The following is a 20,039-nucleotide window of genomic DNA, read 5'->3' as shown; positions in this document are numbered from 1 at the left end:
CGCTGTTCCTCCTCTTCCCCAACTAGCCACCTTCCCCACGGCCACATTCCTACAATAAAATGCTCTTCAACTCGTCCTTGCACTGGTTTGTCTGATAATGGTGGCTACTCTTGTCAAGTTTTTTATCTGCGGCGAGTACATCCAGGAAGCTAAAAATAGCAGTTTTTGCTAGTAGCCAGTCACAGCCTTTCAAATTACCTAAAAAACAAACTCTTTCTTCTCTCCTGCAAGTCAAGGCACCCACTGTAACACTTTTCTTTAACATTTTAAAGACACATGTGATCTTAACCCTGAAGGAATTCAAATATTCTCGTGAATGATTTTATTTGAAAATGACTTACTGTCATCATGCCATCCAAAAGGCCAGTCTCGGGCCTGGGTGGGGCCTGCAGTCTCTCCATGGACCACTTCTCAATGATGGACGACACGTGAGGGTTGTCAATGTTAAGCAGCCGAAACCCGGTCATGTTTACGCCACTGTACCTATAGAGCTCCAGATCCAAAGCAAATAAGTCCTGCATGGTATCAAAAAGGATAAAGTGGAAAATAATTAGCATTTCCATGTTTTTATGCGAAAGAAAATTAATGCTTGTAGCAGCAACTAATACAGTGATACTTCTTATCTGTGGTTTTGTGGTTCATGGTTTCAGTTACCTGCGGTCAACCGCAGTTGGAACATGTTAAGTGGAAAACTTCAGAAATAAGCAATTCGTAATTTTTAAATTGCACACCATTCTGAGTAGCTTGAGGAAATCTTGAGTTGTCCCATGCTGTCCTGCCTGGGACATGAATTATTCCTTTGTCCAGAGTCTCCATACTACAGATGCCACCTGCTCATCAGTCCCTTCATAGCTGTCTCAGTTACGAGGTCGGCTATTGTGGTATGGAAGTACTTTGGTAAGTCAACCTTACACTTCATAATGGTCCCAGTCTGCAAGAGTATTGTGCCTAATTTATAAATTAAGCTTTATCCTAAGTATGCATATATAAGAAAAACATAATCTATATGGGGTTTGGCACCATACTAGATTTCAGGCATCTCTTGGAGGTCTTAGAACATGTACCCATTGGATAAAGGGGAGCTGCTATCGATTAAAACAAAATGGCAGCCATACCACACTATTTCAATAAAAGAACACCTTTCCCATTGTTTTCCATTCACATGCTGCCCTAAAACTTCTAGGGCAGTCATCAGTTTTCATTTTCATCTGTTTTATTTTTGCCGTACTGTTAGAGTTTGGATAAGTCAAGAGAAGGAATTTGGCTGTTAATAATTAGTATGTCCTTGGTCACAGGCTGTGACATTCTAAAAAGCTAAGAATTCTGTTCCCAGTTTATAGTCTTTGGGGTATTGGAAAAAATACTTATTCCCATTTGGTTCAGTGCTTTTATTTTACATATGAAGAAACTGAGGTTCTGAGTGGTGATGTGACCAGGACAAGAATAAACCACTGGCAGTACCCACTCTTCTCCACCAAATCTTGCACCGCAGGCTGTTCCAGGTCTTGCCACAAAGGTGAAATTTGAAAACTGCATATGCGTTTGGCAGGAAAATCACTCCTGGCAGAAAAAAAATCACCTCCTGGCTTGTTGAAAAGAACTCATCTCTCACACAATGAGGGCATGAAGAATGTTCACTGAACATAGGCTCAGAATAGGAACCAAAGGATTCTCTTCAGAGGATATGTTAGAGTACAAGGCTGCATGGATGCAAGAACATCTTAATAAGGGAACCCATTCCCTTTCAGACAATGTTTCGGGAAAAAAAAGTTGAACTCATCCTAGTGTTTTCTATTACAATTTTTCTATTACAGACGAGGCTGGGTGCAAACCAGAAGTTTCTTAATTGATTCACATTTAAGACAGGCTTATGTAATAATTTCAACTTTTTTCTTATATGGAAAGACTAGATTAAAAAATATATCATTAAAATATATCACATTTCAGAAGAAACGCAACTTTCAAAATAACATTTTACAGGAAAAATACTTCCATAAAAGTTTCTTAACAATGTAACCGGTTTCTGAAAGTGCAATGCAAGACAGGACATTATTCGTGATGATTACAGGTACTGAAGAGCAGCAGATTCAGAAACACTTCGCGATTTGCATTTGCGGAAGATGCATACAAATTTATTCTTTTGATGAACTCTCTCTTTCCCAAGATATATTTGGGTGAGGCAGTAGAACTATAAAAGCACAGCTCTGTGCTCCTAGATCAACATCAGAAAGGTGTACAATACTGCCTTTTAAAGCATTATATATTTTTTTCCTTAACACTAAGTAACTTTTTTTTTCTTTAACTTTTATTAATACTCATGGGCAAGAATGGTAAGAACATAAAAGCCAACCAGGACAGAATGCAGATAAAATCAGAGGAAAAGGATGAAAGAAGCAAAGTTAAAGAAGACGACCCAGGAAAAAATGAGTCCGTTAGTACACTCAGTGGATAGAAAGACAGTTAACTCCAGTCTCAGAAAGTAAGACAGAAACTTCGAGAATACACATGAACCCCCACAGAGAATCAATATTACATAGATTTAACATGCTAAAATAAAGCACGTTAAACATGTGCAAAATTAGGTTGTCCTACAATTTAGGGTTTCCATGCAACAAAGAATGTCGGAAATCCAAAATCCAATTTGCTACATCCCCTTGTGCATGCAGAATGAGTGTTAGGGGTGAAGAGGAATAAAAGCGCACTCTTATTCATCCTCTATGGTCTCCTAGCCTTGTTAGATTCCATTGTTGGTATTCCTTCTCAAATTTCTCCCACACCAGCTCTTCCAGGGTGTGTACACCTGGAGGGGGTGGAAAGTTCCGAGGCAGATGGCCATGTCACCTTGAGTAACCGTCAGGTGTTCTTGGTGATGGGAAGAACCATACTTGTGAGCAGAGTAAGACACTTTGCAGTTCCCAAGTTTTCCCTCAGCTGTTCTCAAAGATGACATGATCAAGAAGCAGGAAGAGGCAGATGGGAAGACGATGCGAACCTTACTTCAGGAATTTCTACCCTGTACCCACTTCCACCCTATGCTCAGTAGCAGTAATGATTTTGACAACTATCCCAAAGCATTCATTTCATGGTGTCCTCTGCACTCTCAGAGACAGTTGAGTCAGAAATAGAATTTACTACTTCGGATCCTTATTCTAAATTCTTTGGATTCCCCTACTCACTAGCTTGGCAGTTGAATTTGCTAAAATGGTACTGTTACTGAGTCCCCCAGAATCCAGGTCGAATTTAGCTGATACACTCTTACAGATTAGAAAACGAGCTTGATTCTGTTTTTCTTCTCATGTAAGAAAGTGGAGTGTGTGGTTGTGTAGGTGGGGAGGTGGGGGCTGTCACTGATTTCTGAAATTGACTGAATGAAAATTATCACATCGTTTTGATGTGTTAAATACCCTAAATCATTCTCCATGATCAGATAGTCTCTCAAAATTTAAGATGTCCTATGGTTTCTTTTGGATTTCTAAGGCTTAGGACCATGATTTTTCTTAATGGTGCATAATGTTGATTGTGCAGAGCATCTCCAAAACTCCCCTTTTTGAAGGTTTTTCAAACATCTGACAGGTAACCCCTGGCTAACCCAGCTATCTACTGGACACAGGCAGGAAAGCCACATCAAATCAATGAATGCCAGACACATTTGGATGCACCTTCTAATGTATATAAAAATTGTAGATGATGCTTTTTTATGAATAGTTTTTACTTTAATAGTTTCTATTTAATGGAATTTTCATTTTAATCCCTTTCTGAATGCACATGCATTGATACAAGTTAAAAAAAGAAAGAAAGAAAGAAGCCTGCTGCTCAGCATTGCTGGATTTAGAGGATTCTTAGGAAAGTAAGGCAAGTCTCCATGACGATATCCTGCCTTTGACACTGGTGAGGCTGACCCTGAAATAACTGTGTGAAGACCTACCATGTGGAATACATTTCTCCCAGATGCACTTACCAGGGTTGTGAAAAAGTAGTGATAGTACTCGGTCATCATGCCCATGAACAGAATCTGCAAAAGGGAAATAAGGGGAAAGAATCAGGAACAGAATTATAATAAGAATGGGATAATTTCTAGGGTGACTACAAATGCTTGGGAACATAGAACAGGAAGGGACTTTAGAAATCCACAAACTCAGCAGATCAGAAACCTGAGGCCAATGAGTGGCTGGTGTGGAGCGGGCCAACTAACCTCCAGCCAACACTATTTCCATTACACGCTGCTTGACCTACATCAAAGTAATGGGTCTGATGATCAAATTTAAAAATAGTTTGGGCCAGGTGCAGTGGTGCAAGCCTCTAATCCCAGCATGTTGGGAGACCGAGGCAGGTGGATCACTTGAGGTCAGGAGTTCTAGACCAGCCTGACCATCATAGAGAAACCCTGTCTCTACTGAAAATACAAAATTAGCCGGGCTTGATGGTGCATGCTTGTAATCCCAGCTACTCAGGAGGCTGAGGGAGGAGAATCATTTGAACCCAGGAGGCAGAAGTTCCAGTGAGCCGAGATCTTGCCATTGCACTCCAGCCTGGGCAACAACAGGGAAACTGCGTCTCAAAAAAAGAAAAAAAAATTGTTTGTACTAAACAAATTTTGTATTTGGAGTTGTCCATAATGCACAGGGTTTTGTCTTTCCCACTGCCTAAGTGTCTGAGCAATCTCATACTTAGAAATATGTATTTTATTGATCTCCCTAGCTTACGACTTAGCATAATGCCACCCTCATTATGAGTAGAACTCAGTAAATGTTGAATTGTCAATAATGGCATGTAGATATGTTTAAATGAAGATTTATAAATGAGTATATCTCTGAAACCTTTCTCTCTCCCCCTTTTCCATGAGTAGGTGAAGAGAGGATTCATTTGTAGATAAAAGGACAGGGACTATTCTGACACCAATTTCACACTGTTCTTCATGCTAATTCTCAAATAGCTAAATAGCTACTTGGATTGGGATAGTTCCAGACATTCTGTGAGTGTGTATATTGTTTTTACTTTGTGAAAGAAGGAAAAAAGGAGGTGGATAAGAAGGACAGAGGTTCTACGTTCATTAAACTGTGATCTTACTTTTGGAGTCCCGGAAATGGTGTCAACTGAGAAGAAGCTGCAAATGGTTTAGAGATGATTCTTTCTAAATATGAATAAGGATATCCCTTTCCTTGGATAGATTACCAAAATAACTATTTGGGTGCTTTGGGTGCTTTTTTTTTTTTTTTTTGTCTTTGCATAGAAATCATACAAATGAAGAGAGAAGACATAGAAATCACATTTCCAAGGTAGTTTTCCCCACAACTCTGGTCAATTCCGGATGCAAGTAAAAATCCCCTCTGGAAGTTTTTATATCAAAGATTCTTAGACTCCATCACAGGGACATCCTGAATTACGATTTCTGAAAGTATAGCCTGGATTTCTGCATTTCACAGCTGTGTTTGAAAATCACTGCTCTATGGAAAACATGTACATTTGCATTAAATAACAAAGACTTTCAGATCTTCAGTTGAAGAGATGGATTGAAAAGGTCTGGGGAAAGACACTGCAAGTTATCAGAGGTTCTGGAAGGTGCCTAAGATATGTGAACTAGAATGATTTTACATGAAAGGGCATAAGAAATAAAGAGGGTATTAGATGACAGCACATAACCGTATGAACACCAGTCCTACACTTCTAAACAACGTCTCTACTAACGTGAAAACCAGAGGAATATTTAGTGAAATTGTAATGTCATGAACATGAGACAAATGACAGGAAACTCTGTCCATGAATCATCAGCCCACAGGATGTAAGTCACTCCAATGGTGACAACAAGACCAGGCACACTAAAGGATTTTTTTTTTTTTAAAGGGTAGACTTGCTTTAGTGCCATCAATAACATTTAAGGCCATGCATGGTGAGGTCTTGTTAGCTGTTCTCTTATATCATTTGAGCATAAAGAGCTGGCCTGCCAGGGTCAGTCAGAAATCCCATTTTTCACTTTGGTCATTAGATAGTGTAATTGCAGCCAAGATTACCTCTTGAAAGGGAACTGGGCAAGTTTTATGTGAAGATATAGAGCTGGATATTAAGGTTTAAAATTTTGTTTCTGAAACTGAAAATAGAACACAAAGGCATTTGTGTTTATAGCTTTTCACTTGGGTAAAATTTTTCTTTTTAAACTTCATTATGAAGGCTTTGGATCCCCTGTCAAGAGAGAAGCAGTTTTTTAAACAACCATTTAACTAATTATTTTTATTATTGCCTTTTAAAGTTCCTGGAGGTAAATATGCATTTCATATGCCTCTTAGTGTTAGAAAAGAGATATTAAAATGCAGCGAATAAACAGCCAACAGGCCGGCTGTTATTGCAAAAAGAACCCTGGGGTCCTCCAGGTACACATTTTATTTGCTGTAGTAGAAAAATCCCCGTTCCTTTTCCTAGCTACTTGCTTGTATTAGTGCCTCCTGGTTCTTCCCTTGAATTTACTAGAAATGGAAATTAAGAAACGAGTCCAGCCATTGATCATTGGCCTGTCAACTTTGTGAACACTCACCCAGGTGAATGAAAAACATCTTGATAAGAACAACAAAGTCAATAGCACCAAAGGCAGTGCTTTTAAAGCAGTTGTTCTTGTGATGGTCTTTAAGCTGGTTGAGACCAGCAGCCCTGTCATATAATTGTAGCATACTTTATCAATAAAACGATTGCATTCCCATTTTGATTTTCTCTCTGCATGTTGGTATTTCAACTAAAAGTCATTAAGGGATTAAGAAAATGTCACATCAAAATGAATGTCAGTTTTAAAAACAAAAAGTATAATCATGAGTTTTCTAATAGTTCTTTGCAGAAATTACTTTTTCCTGAGAATGAGTAGCTTCTTTGAATTTTGATACGGTACTTGTCTGCCGACCTGACCAAGTGGTGCTGACCTAGGCAGTATGTATACTTTATTAGGCCAGTATTGCTAGGAACCATCTCTGGCTTTACTTAATTGTCACAATTAATTTTTTTTTTTTTTTTTTGGCACGAAACATATCATGTCACACACACTAAAATGTAATAAAGGCAGCTATCAATACTGTTCATATGGATAGCATATTCCTCTGAATTGCTTCCACTAATATGTTCTTCTAATAAAGCTCATTTCTTTTTTTTATTTTCATTTTATTTTTGAAACAGAATCTTACTCTGTCACCCCAGGCTAAAGTGCACTGGTATGATCTTGGCTCCCTGCAACCTCTGCCTCCTGGGCTCAAGTGATTCTCCTGTCTCAGCCTCCTGAGTAGCTGGGATTACAGGCATGCAACACCACGCCCAGCTAATTTTTATATTTTTAGTAGAGATGGGGTTTTACCATGTTGGCCACACTGGTTTCGAACGCCTGACCTCAAGTGATCCTCCTGCCTCGGCCTCCCTAAGTGCTGGGATCACAGGTGTGAGCCACTGCACCTGACCAAGGCTCATTTCTTAATGGATTTAATCTTATTAAACAACTTTTGACGTATCATTGAATTAGATTGACAGTTAAAAACAACCCAGCCCTTTTGTTAACATTATGTGTCTAAAATAGGCAGGGTGTGGAATGTCTGTTGATTTTGGAAGATTCCTAGTGTGGACGTCATTAGTACTGTTTTTCCAGTTTTCCAACTCAAAGGGCACATACTAGGATTGCCTTTTCTAGTCCCTTGGGCTTGGGTAGGGGTATGTGCTGGTTCTAGCCAATGAAGTGGCGATAATTCTGACATATGTCACTCTCCAGAGATCTCAGTTCCCTAATATCACTAGCATTGTTATCAGTGCCGGACCAAGCTGTTCATTTTTTAATAAATACATTTTTTCTGTTTCATGAATACTGCAAGTCATGTAAATCGTCTTGTTTACAACTTTGTTTTGATTGCTAGGAGGTTTAGGGTCAAAATTATGGGTCTTCCTTTGGCAACTAGTCAGGAGCACAGGGCATGCATTTTTTGTGTGCTAATGTTATCCAGCTTTATGTCTTTGTTACCTACTTTTCTCCTTTGTGCCAACTCTCCTCCCTTATAAAAACATTTATTAGTTTGTTTCAAATATAATTTTCTAGGCAGCTCCAATTCTTTATAGAATAAAGATATTACAAACAAACAAATAATCATGATTGGGACAAGTCAAATAATTTTTCCCCATATAAATGGGTGGAATTCTTCAGATCTGATGTAGCTGAGTTGGGTTAGAGTAATGAAAAAAAGGTTTCCAACAAAACAGTTTTTCCCCCTAACTCCAATGATCACCACTGATAGTTAATTCTAATCTATATTGTTACAGAATTAATTATAAGAACTCAAAAGACATCAATACCAAAGGACTTAAACTCCTGCATACTTAGGACCTTCCATTCCATCTAGATAACATAATCCTTAAATCAGAGGCAGGGGAGTGGCTTGTACCTATTGTAAATGCTTTCTCCATATCATGCTACTCTACATGGAAATACTGTAAGACTATTCCATTGTTTCAGTAGCTAAAAAATAATTCCTGCTTTATTTTATTTCCAGTAAATGGGTCATCAGAAGGCAGAATAAAAACTCAATGCCGGCCAGGCGTGGTGGCTCACGCTTGTAATCCCAGCACTTTGAGAGGCCGAGGTGGGCAGATCACCTGAGGTCAGGAGTTCAAGACCAGCCTGACCAACATGGAGAAACCCTGTCTCTACTAAAAATAAAAAAATTAGTCGCGCGTGGTGGCACGTGCCTGTAATCCCAGATACTCAGGAGGCTGAGGCAGGAGAATCACTTGGACCCAGTAGGCGGAGGTTGCGGTGAGCCGAGATCAGGCCATTGTACTCCAGCCTAGGCAACAAGAGTGAAACTACATTTCAAACAACAACAACAACAACAACAAAACCTCAATGCCAGCTGGCTCTTGAAAGGATAATTCTAAGGCCCCATTGTTACCAATATATCCTGAGACACAGTCTTTGCTCACTGACAACAGTGATCCCTCATTGGTCCAGTTGCTTTCTGGAGTTTTTGCCACAGAACGCTCATGACCTTGTTCACAGTGGTATTGACCTTCTTAGTCTGGTCTAGTTGTTCCTGGCTGTGATGATCTCTTAGATCTTGATGGATGAAGTTATCACATACAGCCTGAGCAGCACCAAGGCCGTATTTTAGTTTGTCTTGTGAATCCTCAATGAAGTCTAGGTAAAGATGACCAGGACGTAGTTCATAGGGGTCTAATGGCTGTGGTTGGTGACAGAGTCATTCTATAAAATACAGGGAAAGTCTCTGGCTCAGAGTCTTCCAACAACATGTGGAGGTATCTTAAGAAGCCTGCACCATGTTTCAGTCTGATCATTTTCTGGAAGGCAATGCAGAGCTATGGAGACACCAACGAAAAATTCCTCTCCACAAATTCTCAGCAACCATCACTAAGGGAATCCGTATGTCACACATAATTGGTCTGCTGTTGCTATTGTGGTAACAGAAACTCAAAATGGAACCTGGAGTGCTCCTGAGCAACTTTGAGGTGTTCTTGTAATATTTATGGTTTTTTTTTTTATTACTGCTTTTTTCCATTGAAAAATAGGCATCTTGGAAGTTTATACTGACTAAGCTGAAGTGTATTTCTCTTTTTATAGCCTTTCTCAATATCAGGATAAATTCTAAACCACCAGACATGGTTTGTAATCAATAATTTCAAGTGAATAACTTCCCAATGTGTGAACATGCAATGTGGCTAAAATAATGGTTTCACCTCAAGATAGAAATAAGGTATTTTTGGCACAAGAGTCTTCAGGAAACCAAGTGAATGATATCAAGTCTCTGAGCAGCAATTTTAAGAAGAAAGTGTGAGCTTCAGAGTGTAGCTCTTTTTTATTTGCTAACTGTAATATTTTAGGCTATATCTATACTATCCTCTGAGCCAGATGCCTCTTTGGCCATGTAATTTTTAATGGTGGTCATCAGTAAAACAAGGTAGATATAAAACAGTCTTTAGATCAGTGTTTATTGCTGTAGAAAGTACATTCATGCCACATTGAGTGATTATAGCTTACACCTACAAGAGGAACAGTGGAATGTACAGAAAATGGCATTAGACCCCACAGAGATCCTGATATACAGAAAGATACCCATCTCCTTATGGAGGAGGCTAAATAATGGTTCTCTAAAGATGTCCACGTCTTAATTCCAGAACCAATTCATGTGTTCCTTTACATGGAGATGGACTTTACAAATGTGATCAAACGAAAGATTTTGAGATGGACAGATTTTTCTGAGTTATCTAGGTGGGCCCAATGTAATCACAATGAAAACAGCAGGGTCGTGAGGCAGAGAAGGTGTAAATGGGAATGTGTAAATGGAAGGAGAGGGAAAGAGGGAGTGTGACGCAGGGCCACAAGACAAGGAATGAGGACCGTCTCTGTAAGTAACAAAAGGCAAGAAGTTGGATTTTCCGCAGAAGCTTCCAGAAGAAAAGCAGCCCTGCTGACAAAATGATTTTAGATTTCTGATCTCTCTAACTATAAATGAATATATTGTTTAAGTCACTAAATTTGGAATAATTTGTTACAGCAGCAATGGAAAACCAATACATCTCATTTTCTCATCTTTCTGTGATTACGGCATATGAAATTGCCATAACCCTAACTCCAGTGATTGGTACATTACTGCAGCTTTGGTAACGTCAAAAACATGTGTCATGTTTTTGGAAAAATGGACTTTTTTTTTGGTTTGAGGTTGACAGCTTGCTAAATTTCTCTGTTTCCTCCATTCACTTACACATATTAACCACATGCATGTACACAGGTGATAAGCTAACCACAAGTCTAGGGTTTTTCCTTGCATTTGAAAACTGTGCTATACGATTTATAAATTCAGCCCCCTTTTCTTCTGCCTCCAAGTTAAACTACAGAAAAGCAAAAGGTATTCCACAAAGAGTTGATGAATTAAATAACTGTACTATTTGGAAGTTCTTCTCAGTCTTAACTCCTTTATAAGCTTCTCTCCCTGGAGGTATGGTCTGCAAGAGAAAGCAAGCTCATACTAATAGATATTAATAAGTGGAGTGGAAATCATTGGGGTTGAGTTTAGCTTAGAAGATGATCCTGCTAGAAGAGCCAGATTGCATCACCCAGGTGCACAACAGATGAGATTATGCTATTTAAGGAGGACAGACTGTTGAGAACAGAGCAGGAAAAGAAGATTTCCCATGGCAGAATGAAATAGGCAATCCGGTAAATAGGAAAGAATGGAACTTTGGGGGCAATTACATGAACCTAAAAAATCACCTCTCTGCAACATCTAGGGAAAATTGGTGGAAAGATGATATGTAAGACAGAATACAGGGGAAAGAAATTTTAACAGCAAATTATTGAACAAAATCTAGAAACTGGAAGGTAACAGAATAGTTTGAATTATTATCTACCCCAGATGATTCAGTGTAATCTTTTTGTAATAAGCTTCTTTCATAATGATGTTCATGAAAACTATACTTCAAATTTGCTTGAAAGTCACCTTTTGAAGGAGACACAGGGGCGCAGCCATTAAATGGTGATCTTGCTGGTCTCATGAGACCTCTATTACCCAGTAAAGTCTTCATGAGTCTGGGGCCTGATCTTCAACTTTTTGGGTGACTTGACTTTGTCAATTTATCTGAAAATTATCAGGCTTAGAAAACAGTTTATATCAGTGTTTCTCAGTATATTATTAGAACCAACAAGAAACTTTTCCAAAATACCAATGGCTGAGCCTCATTCCTAAATATTCTGATTTATTTTGTCTGGGGTATGTTTCAGGCATTGATAGTTATTAAAAACTCCCCAGGTGATACTTATGTACAGCCAGTGCTGAGAACCACTGATTTATATTAACCAAGCTCATATTTTTAAGCTACAACAATAATATTCACAGTGACTGCTTGCTGAGTGCCACAGCATGATGTTCACTACAGTAATAGGTTCTTGACATTTAATTGGAGAGAAAGTGTTATTCCTAATTTATAGATGTGAGAGACAAAGCATAGTTATAGTATCTGAACCCAGGTTTGATTTCAATCTTGGGATCTTAGGGCTTTATTAATTTCTTAATTGATAATAGGAGGTGTAAGTGGCAGGAAAGTTAATAATTTGCACAAAATTCTGCTGGAGTTTGAGAACCCAAATAAAAGCATATAGTTATTTAAGACCACAGTTAGAACCACAGGAGTCAAAGCTTTATCTTAAGTAGGATGCATCGATCCACCCACCAGAGTTTGTTAAGTTTCCTGTCTACTCGTCAGGAAGCCTCCTGTGTAAATGCTGGACCCAGCTGTGAAAGGGCCTTCTTTGGACAATGTTCCAGGGACTAGGAGGTGCTTCACTCACAGTTCTTCTGTAAGAATTCAGACCTACCTTGATCTCCTATTATGACATCCCTCAAGATATCTGAATTAATTAGATACAGTTTTTCTTGTGATTTTAAATCCCTTTAGGTCACTTTTGGAAATAACTTTAATCTCCTTAATGGAGTAAGAAAGGATAGTTTCTAAAAATTTGTAACAGATTTTTTTTTTTTTTTTTTTTTTTTGCTAAAAGGGTATATTAAACATAATAGATATTTTTGTAATAGATGTTATAATGACAGTGGGAACAGGTGTGGAGAGCTCTGCACACCATGCTAAGAAATGTGTCCTTGATTCCTAATGCAACATCCAGGGTGGGGAGGGTGGCACTCAGCAGCTTCAAACATGGAGGTATAACATCGGACATTTTACTCAGAATGAATAGTGTTTGAGACTATGCAGAGGATGGTTAGGAAACAGGAGGGGAAAGGAACTTGTGGCAGAGAGATCAATTATATTAGTACAGAAAGAAGATGATGAGAGATAGAGAAAAGGAGGTTGAATCTGAAACATATTCCGAGGGCAGAAAATCTCCAGTTTGCTAACTAATGAATGTGAAAGGTGAGAACAAGTAAGGTGAATTTCTTGGGTTCTGGCTGCAGTAATTGGACAAAATTTCTTTTTCTTTTTTCTTTTTTTTTCTTTGACACAGAATCTCGCTCTGTCGCCCAGGCTGGAGTGCAGTGGCGCGATCTCGGCTCACTGCAAGCTCCGCCTCCCGGGTTCCCGCCATTCTCCTGCCTCAGCCTCCCGAGTAGCTGGGACTACAGGCGCCCGCCACCTCGCCCGGCTAGTTTTTTGTATTTTTTAATAGAGACGGGGTTTCACCGGATTAGCTAGGATGGTCTCGATCTCCTGACCTCGTGATCCGCCCGTCTCGGCCTCCCAAAGTGCTGGGATTACAGGCGTGAGCCACCGCGCCCGGCCAATTGGATGAAATTTCTAGTCACCAAGAAAGGGACAGAGGAGGAGAAACTGGTTGGTTGAGGGAAGAACGAAAAGGGTGCAAGGTGTTAATTCTAGCATGGAAATGTAATTAGGTCAGGTGAGATCTCAAGGAGACTGGTATGTTAGGCTGAGAAGAGCCTTGGAAACCATTGTTATGATGTAGAGCAGGGAGTGATGTAGGGAGTTAGAGTTGGGAAGCCAGTTCTAAGAATTGTATCGCACCTGTAGTTTTGCCTAGACACAAGACTACTGCTACTAATGACAACGATAATCTTTAAGCGAAATATTTTATATATTGGTGATGAGCTTAATACCTTATATTTAATCCATTGTCACATTTAAATTTTATCAAATAATATGACATATGTACTAATACATTGCCTTTCTAGAGAAGTGGAAAATAATGAATCACCGGATCCTTCACTAAATAATGATCTCATCTAATACATTAGAGTTTTTAATGATATTGTAATTCCCCTTTCACCCCAGAAGATTCTTTGGCACATAGAACTCCATGGGCCAAAAAAATACCTGGCACATAGTTTGGCTGGATAAATGGTGAAAGTTACATTTCACAGGATTACCCTTATAGCCGAGAGGATTTGGCTAACAGTCATGGGAAAAGTAGGAGGATTGATAAAATCTTGCGTTTATGAAGGGTTGAGGAAGTAGAAAAGGTTAACCTAGCAAAGTAATTTTTAAACCACTTTACTGTGCAGGCTTCTTTAGAAAATCTGATGGATACTACAAACCCCTTTCCACGAAAAAGGCACATCCAAGAGCATGCACATTCCTACAATTTTGAATAAAGTTGAAGTTCATTGATAAAATAGGCTTAAGATGTGCCCCGGCATACACATCTTCAAATACTCTTCACAATTTCTTCTAAAGTACCCCTGCTTCCACTGCAAGGAAATTTTTTCTTCTCTCCTACTATAGTCAAATGTTGATATAACTGGAATTAAGCATTAGAGCATTTTTGAAGCATACACATATACGGTTTTTCTCACTTCCCAATTCAGGTTGAAGCAAATCTAAGTCCTTTCTTAAATTGACTTTTTGGAGGCCTTTGAGAATCCTCAAATGGATATCCCGGACACTAAGAATATGGGCAAATTGCACAAACCTTTAGTAAATTGTTGGTTATCCACAGATGTCAATTAATCCTTGTATACATTTAATAATATACTCATATCTGTGAACTGCTCCTTACAACTAAAACTAACTATGTGTTCAGGGAATATAAATAGATGTTAATATCAGCCTGAGAACAGCATAATTAGGGTGAGAAAGTAGCGCCAAAATAATTATATAACATACTACAAATTATCACCAAATTAGTATAAATTGAGATTCATCATTATTACATTGTCAGGATTTATCCAAAGTAATGAACTTATCAATTAACTGGCTCAAAGACTATCAAAGGACTGGAGAAACTTTAAGAAAGAATGAACTGCTTAATTAATTTCCCATTTCTTTGAGAGCCTACTAAGTACAAGCAAGTTCTTTATATCTAAACGCCGGTAAGAGGATTCTTGGTCACGTGTGCATGGAAGCTCAGAGCTGATGGAAATATTAGCAGGCTTTGATAATGTTATTTATAGATGAGGTAACTGAGTTGAAGAGGCATCAATAGAATTTCTCGAAGCTGCCCGTTTACAGGATGTGAGCAATGCGGGTGATGTGAACATCATACTCTGATCTGAAATTCCAGACCTGTCATTGAGTGTGTGACCTGAAGCCTCATGTTCCTCATCTATGACATAGACTATTTTGAGAGGATAAAAAGAGATCATTCCAGTCAAACACACAGCACATTATGCATGCAGGGAATACTAAATAAATGGTAGTTATTTTACTCTGTTAGGGAAAAAGCAGAACTTGCAAATGGGTCTCCCAAATTTCAGTCTAAGATTCTAGTCACCGTCCCTCACTGGCAGGAATATACCTATATAACAAACCTGCACATGTACCCCTGAACAGAAAACAAAAGTTCAAAAATAAATAAGTAGGTCATGCGCAGTGGCTCATGCCTGTAATCCCAGCACTTTGGGAGGCTGAGGCAGGCAGATCACCTGAGGTCAGGCGATTGAGACCAGCCTGGCCAACATAGAGAAACGCCATCTCTACTAAAAATATAAAATTAGCTGGGCGTTGTGGCACATGCTTGTAATCTCAGCTGCTTGGGAGGCTGAGGCAGGAGAATCACTTGAAACTGGGAGGCAGAGGTTGCAGTGAGCCGAGATCACACCACTGCACTCCAGCCTGGGCAACAAGAGCGAAACTCTGTCTCAAATAAAATAATAAATAAATAAATTAAAAGTTTTTTAATTAAAAAAAGAAAGTACCTTTATGGTATTAGGCCAGTTTGCAAGCATTGGATAGTTTTACACTTGCTACATTCATTTTCAAGGTCTTTTTTTGCCTTAATGGGGCAGAGGTTTGGGTTTTTATTCTTGTTGTTGCTTCCACTATTGTATCTCCAACACCTTCAATCGGTGCTCAACAAATAAGTATTGAATAAAAGAATAAATTTCTCTACGATATCCCTACCACATTCTCTACTTGGCCATGGGACATTTGATATAATTTGCATTTCTTTTTTTTTTTCTTTTTTATTATACTTTAAGTTCTAGGGTTACATGTACACAACGTGCAGGTTTGTTACATATGTATACTTGTGCCATGTTGGTGTGCTGCACCCATCAACTCGTCATTTACATCAGGTATAGCTCCCAGTGCCATCCCTCCCTGCTCTCCCCTCCCCAAAATAGGCCCCGGTGTGTGATGTTCCCCTTCCAGAGTCCAGGTAATCTCATTGTTCACCATTTCTTAAGGAATTGTGTAAAGCTAGACATGATTGGATGTTTGAGAATAAAATGAAACACCTTCATTCAAGAAGTGCAAGGCTTAACTAAAATATGTTTCAGGTTGCAATAAGACAAGAATCAGTTGACATCTTGTTGTACACAACATTTGCAGAAGGGGTTACATTTTTTTTCCTTTCAAAGCCTCAGATAAGTTTTAAATCCCACACCTGCCACTTGCTAGCTCTGTGACCTTGGGCAAGTTACAAAATCTCTCTGGGCTCTGTCAGTTTCTTCTATACAGAATTTTCTCATAAACATTACATGACTGATGCATTTAACCTGTTTAGCACAGTGCCAGCCTCTGGTACGTGTTCAGTATAAAATGGCCCCTGAGGTCTTTGGCCTATTCTATGTGTTTATGATGAAAAAAATGATTGACTTATAGATCTGACTTGGTGGGCATGTGTTTACAATCCCTTAGGATAGTGTGCCATGCTTGACTTGATGTTTTCTATCATGAGAAATCACGGCCAATGGTTGCTTCTGTCTTATCTAAATGAGAGATGAAACCAATTTAACCATCTCTGTTTGCCATCATTACAGCCACTGGGCACAACATACATGAGGAGAGAATCAATGCACAAAATTATTTGATTAACTAGCATTGTCTTTGCACTTCCTAGCAGAGGAAAACCAGGCATTTAAGAAAACAAACAACAAAAAACTTTTCTTCCTCGCCTTGTTTTTATGTTAATTGAAAGAGATAAAAAACAAAAAAGTGGATGGGGGGCATGCAAGAGCATGCAAGAGCATGCAAATGTTGACAGGAGAAAATGCAATATAGCCGTACAAACTATTTTGGTGCTAAATGTTTCATGGAGACTAATGGCTCAATTATAGCTAAATACTCGTTGCCACTAGCGTTGTGGGAGAAAAAACCTTCCACGATTTGTTCATATAAAGGAGAGAGCAGGTTTTCTGAGTGTGAAACAGTGTGTTCATGCTCACCTGCTGGCCATTCTCCAGCTCAGGAAATTGGCCCAGCCCCCAGGGGGCTTCCCACTGAATGGAGCAAGGCAGTGCCACCTTGCTTTTCATCAGAGAACCATTAGGAATGGGTGCCTGAAATAGCGATTTGCTCACTCAATCCTACTATAGATTTAAAAGTAACTAGGCAGTTCTCCAAAGAGCCGAATTTATTTTCAGGAAGTGAAGTCACAGGCTCAGATGCATTACAGTTTCTTAATAGTATAGGATTTCATAGTTGAACAAAGCCTTTCTTTCAGGGTAACAGAGGCATGGAGGAGCAACTCACCCAAATGTGCTTGGCAGAGATGAGAGTATAGCAGACTCACTGGGGGTAGAAGAAAATATGACTTTGGGGATGATTTACTGAAAGAATCTAGAACAGTTCTTGGCTCATTCATTCGTTTGGTTCATTTATTCATTTGACAGAGCTGTACTGAACACTCGTTATGTGTCAAATAATGTAGTAGGTACTAGGGATTTGGGGGCAAAGGACAAAGAAGGTTTCTGTCCTCTTGGAACTTACAGTGTAGTAAGGGATATGGATAACACATGAGTAAATGTGTTAATTCACTATGATTTTTATTGTGGTGACAGAGCAAACTAAGTAGAGTGAAGGGATATAGAGAATGAGAAGGGAGCGTCCTCTCTTTTATCTCCCAAGAGATATTCATGAAAACTTAGGTGGGAATGACTGGGAATTTAGAATGTTCCCGGATTTGGCAACCGCAAATGCAAAGGCTATGATGTGGGGAGAAAAGGCTGTGTCACGTGGCCAGAAAGGATGCCTCTGAAATGAGTATCAGATACTGGAGGCCAGCAAGAAGGCTGGAGAGAGAGGCAAGGTCAGCTCACGCAGGCCTTGGTACTTTCTATATATTTAAGTGTATGCTCAGTATATGGTAGATAAAATTACCTTAGCTTCAATTTTCAGTTGCAAAAGAGGAATAATACCGATCATATTAGAAGTTCTTGGGTCACTTACATGAGATGGTTGCTTAGCACCCAGCATCCTGCTAGGCACAAGTTGGGAATTCCATAGGTAGAGCTTTCTTGCCCTTTGCTTCATTCTTTAAATTCATCTCATTTCAGCCATTCCCTCAGTAAAATCACACTCGGTATGAATGAGGGTGTATAAGAAGGATAAACAGCAAAGAGTCAGTGAAAGAGTAGTTGGACTTGGGGAAATGAGAGTAAGGAGGAGCAGTGGTTTCCACGGTGAAGGCAGGTTACAGAGAGAGCAGCATCTTTTCAAAGCATCAGGACCATGCTGCGAGGTGGTGGGTGGGTACGTTGGGGAGAGGACACATGCAACCTTCTGGTTTATGGAAACTTTCCAACTGTAGAAATTCATGAAGAAAGTTCATATGAAAGCCCTATCTTCTGTAGCCTAATCAAGTCTTGACATTCAAATTTCAAATGAATTTTGGAGAAATAACTTCTCAGATTCTCATCATATAGTACTTGTTCAATATGAATAGAAATAATTACTTTGCTGGAGTAATTAGCATGCCCAAGAATAACTATAGACTTTTCCCCAATTTTTACTTTTGGATAAATGTTAAATATCTTTAAAGTGCCTTTGATTTCTTCTTAAGAATCATGGAAAGGTGGGAAAATATGATAAAGATGCAGGGATATGCAGGATAATGATGGCAAATGCACATAAAGAGAGTACCACATTGACCTGGCAGAGAAATGTTCTTGGCAGTGATTTCAGTTACCAGAAAAGTAAAAGCTATTAATACTAATCTTATCTAAAGAGGACCAGCAGCATATGGTTGTGTTTTTTTCCAGACATTTCTGAAAGCCTACTTCAGAATAGTCATCCATACTGCTTGGGGGCCCTTCAGAGTAAAGTGAGCACACAGGCTCTGAGATGAGGCAGTCTGGAGACCACATGTCAGCCTAGCCAGGCTCAGAGAGTGATCTTATATGGGCCACTTATCCTGTCTGAGCATCAGTTGCCTCACCTCGAAAGCGAGAATACCCAACTCACCTCAGGGGGTGGTTTGAGATTGATGCTATGATCATGTAGGATGCCATGCACCTTCGTTGGTACCTCTTAGGACCCTCGGTAAAAGAGGTAAGTCTCCTTCCTTTCCTTTCCTTGGGTTCAAGGATTAGTGGAATGGCAGCCAGAATCAGGAACCAGAACTCCTGAGTCCTCAGCCTCCCTAGGGAATCTCTTAGCTGACAAGTCTCTGTTTCTACAGGTTTTTCCCTGGGGCAAATGGAGCAAGTTAAGCTGGATCACATAGAGTGCTTAGGCCTTACTTTGACCAGAACAGAAAAGTTCTGATGTCTCCAATATCCCATTTCAAGCACATCCGCCTCTGGAGGTTCCAATGAAGTCCTGTTAAGCTGACCTGAGTCCTCTGTAGTTATTCCAAAAAGAGCAATTGCCCTTTTACATGCAATACGGGAGGAATTTCATGCTAGGACCTTTAAAAAAGGTTCTTATCTCCAAAATATTTGCAGATTATTAGTCTAGAACGAAAACTGGATGAGCCGTCTCTTTAGTGTCTTCCTCCAAGCCTCACAGCCACTCTTAACACTAAAATGATTAGGAAAAGCAAACATAGGCTAAAACATAAGAGAGAGGATAGAGAGAAAAATGTCTGTGTCAGTGGCTGGCACAAAGCTGAACTAATCCTACTCCCTGCTGTCCCAGCTAGACATTTCTTGAGAGTGCTGCTCTTAGATATTTTGCTTTTGTTTTTGTCTTAATTGTCCTTTGAATGGTGTCATCCCCAGGCTACTAGGAAAGAGCCACTTCTATCAAAGGAACTTCAAGTCCAAATTTAGTGAAATAGAAGCAGCCCTTCCCTGCCACCACCGTACACTGTTCTTGCCTATTCCAGACCTGCCCTTGGGAGAGGTGTGGCCAGTTATGTGAGACAAATGAGTATCTAGCAAAGA

The 20,039-nt window shown here is 39.4% G+C and overlaps 1 protein-coding gene across 7 annotated transcripts in view; it reads right to left on the bottom strand.

Annotated features, from left to right (window-relative positions):
- GRIK1 (glutamate ionotropic receptor kainate type subunit 1) overlaps positions 1–20,039 on the bottom strand; it is a 407,238-nt gene that overhangs the window by 113,089 nt on the left and 274,110 nt on the right. For all 7 annotated transcript variants that reach the window (XM_025379075.1, XM_025379077.1, XM_025379076.1 and 4 more), the window contains 2 exons: positions 3,959–4,012; positions 342–515 (listed from right to left, as the gene is read on the bottom strand). In XM_025379075.1, coding sequence (XP_025234860.1) covers positions 342–515; positions 3,959–4,012 — 228 coding nt within the window. The remainder of the gene's footprint in view (positions 1–341; positions 516–3,958; positions 4,013–20,039) is intronic.

This window comes from Theropithecus gelada, chromosome 3, assembly GCF_003255815.1.
Source record: "Theropithecus gelada isolate Dixy chromosome 3, Tgel_1.0, whole genome shotgun sequence".
NCBI classification, from domain to species: Eukaryota; Metazoa; Chordata; class Mammalia; order Primates; family Cercopithecidae; genus Theropithecus; species Theropithecus gelada.
This window is presented reverse-complemented; position numbering and strand designations above follow the sequence as displayed.